At 48.8% G+C, this 2,500-nt stretch overlaps 1 protein-coding gene across 1 annotated transcript in view; it reads right to left on the reverse strand.

The window, feature by feature from the left end:
- Positions 1-1,946, reverse strand: part of LOC119595746 (septin-7-like) — a 178,967-nt gene extending 177,021 nt beyond the window's left edge. Inside the window, exon 1 of the mRNA XM_037944871.1 lies at positions 1,639-1,946. Coding sequence (XP_037800799.1) covers positions 1,639-1,687 — 49 coding nt within the window. The 5' untranslated portion in view covers positions 1,688-1,946. The remainder of the gene's footprint in view (positions 1-1,638) is intronic.
- Between the last annotated feature and the right edge of the window lie 554 nt (positions 1,947-2,500).

The following is a 2,500-nucleotide window of genomic DNA, read 5'->3' on the forward strand; positions in this document are numbered from 1 at the left end:
CTCTTTTTCTCTCTCTTTTTCTCTCTCTTTTTCTCTCTCTTTTTCTCTCTCTTTTTCTCTCTCTTTTCTCTCTCTTTTTCCTCTCTTCTTTCCTCTCTTTTTCTCTCTCTTTTTCTCTCTCTCTTTCTCTCTCTTTTCTTTCTCTCTTTTTCTCTCTTTTCTCTTTCTCTCTCTCTTTTTCTCTCTTTCTCTCTTCTCTTTCTCTTTCTCTTTCCTCTTTCTCTTTCTCTTTCTCTTTCTCTTTCTCTTTCTCTTTCTCTCTCTCTCTCTCTCTCTCTCTCTCTCTCTCTCTCTATATATATATATATATATATATATATATATATATATATATATATATATATATATTTATTGCAAGACCAACATTCAGCGCCGCGTAAAGAGCCAGAGGCATGGCGGCGGCCTCGTCACAGTCCAGCCGCAGCCCTCATCCGCCACCGAAAACGCCGAGACTTCCTCATGCAGGGTAACATAGTCGACTATCGCCATTTCACCATCAGGATACGTTCTAAATTACGATTAATATTATATTCATTCGTTATATTCAACGCCATCTACACTTAAATGTTCCGCAGTGGCCTTGTGCACTGAGGCAGTCTCGGCAAGAAGCAGGTGGTCCACATCTTGATTGGCGAGGAGCGCAGGTGCAGATTAATCATGAGGGCACCCAATCCTCCCCGAGCCCGTGCACCTGTTGCCCCCTGCCAGTACGCAGCACCCGCCACGTCGGGAAGGGACGGCGAAGCGCTACCCACGGGTCGTGCTGCGGCGGAGGGACGGGGGCGTTCGTCGGGCGTTCGTCGGGCGTCGCTGGTGGGCGGTGGGCGGGGGGTTGTTGTCGGCGACACCTACACACTGACACTAACCCCGTCCGCCTTGAGAACAACGTGACACCCGCCCGCCGCCGGATAACCGGTCCCGACGCGTGCTAAGACGAACGCTACGTACGCACGACAATTCGATGACGGACATACAACGAGCCAGTCGATCCAGGACGTCACATATCTTGTCGCGCCACGCACTCGTCCTTCCAGAGGATGGCGTCATTATGCCCACCTGATCAACTAGAAGTTGCTAATGTAAACATCGCTGCACACCTGTGCGCGAGATAAATATCTGGTATATGCACTAGGGTGTTCATGCCTACAGGCAAAATAATCACTTGCAGAATAAAATCAGTTAAAGAAACATGCCAAGCACTTATCAAACTACAATAATTTTATTGCGTAGTAACCAAAAAGGTTCACGCCAACGCACACACGTGCACATAGGCTACATAACATCTACTAATTGATGTTTCTTGTTGTTCCTTAACACAAACGTTCACGAAACGTTCACTTATAACTATAAGCTGTCAAGAAGACCATTTTGTATGCATGCAATGTGTCAATCAACGAAACAGACATGAAATTACGAATTGCAAAACAAGCACGGAAAAATCTAAATGCGGTGTCACCTGCCCGCGCACAATGACACTTAAGCTTTAAATCACTGCCACTCTTACTAAGATTTAATTCTGAACCTGTATGAGTTGCAACGATTAAACTGTTCCGCATGCAAAGAGATCACGAACATCTAAATGCACCGTCATGAGAATCATGTCAACAAAACAGGCAAAGGAATACATGAATACTATACCTGCACTCTCTTCCCCGCACTCCACATTGAAGTGTCCTGACCGGTACATCGCGCGCGCGCACTTACGCACTTCGAGCTGCTTGCTGTTGTTAGGGCCGCAGGGGGGTCATCGCCACCGCGCCGACGAGCACTGCTAACCAGAGGCGTTCTTTCGAGGCCCGGAGCCGAGAGCAGACTCCTGGGCAAGGGCTATATAAGCAGGCACCGAAGCACCCTGATCCCAGGCCGCTCACGGGGGGCTTCGCCACAAACAAGAACTGCCACGCAAGCACGACTCCCGATGTGCAAGCGACTGATTAGCCGGCACTGCACAGGCTACCCTGTCCGATCGAGCAGTTTTCTCACCCAACACACGTCTGCACAAACTCTTCCTAATCTCGTGCGTCCGAATACAAGCAAACGCGTATCGATCTCGAGAATGTGAGCGCGACAGGCACACAACCACCGTGGCACCTCGCAGGGGCACTACCACCCTAATGCCCACTTCGCGATGCCAACACAAGCCCCCTGGCCCGTGGTGAGGCCAGCCCCTGCCACACATTCCTTCCCAGACGCATCTCGCCCCCTGCCAACGTGTCTCGCGACGCACGGTGACGCACACAACAGATGGCGGCAGAAAACACGCCGTTGTAAAAAAAAAAAAAATCTTCATATACTTCATCCTTTATTAGGCGACGACGTCATGCTAATCGTTTCTTGTCTAATAATAACAAAAAAAAACGAGACGAGAGTTTCGAGCCCATGCGAGTGCTAGCACAAGATAAGATCGATGTACTGAAATTGCACTTTAATTACAACCACACGCAAGCAAGCAAGGAAACTCTCTCTCTATCTCTCTCTCACACACACACACACACACACA

This window comes from Penaeus monodon, chromosome 36, assembly GCF_015228065.2.
Source record: "Penaeus monodon isolate SGIC_2016 chromosome 36, NSTDA_Pmon_1, whole genome shotgun sequence".
NCBI classification, from domain to species: domain Eukaryota; kingdom Metazoa; phylum Arthropoda; class Malacostraca; order Decapoda; family Penaeidae; genus Penaeus; species Penaeus monodon.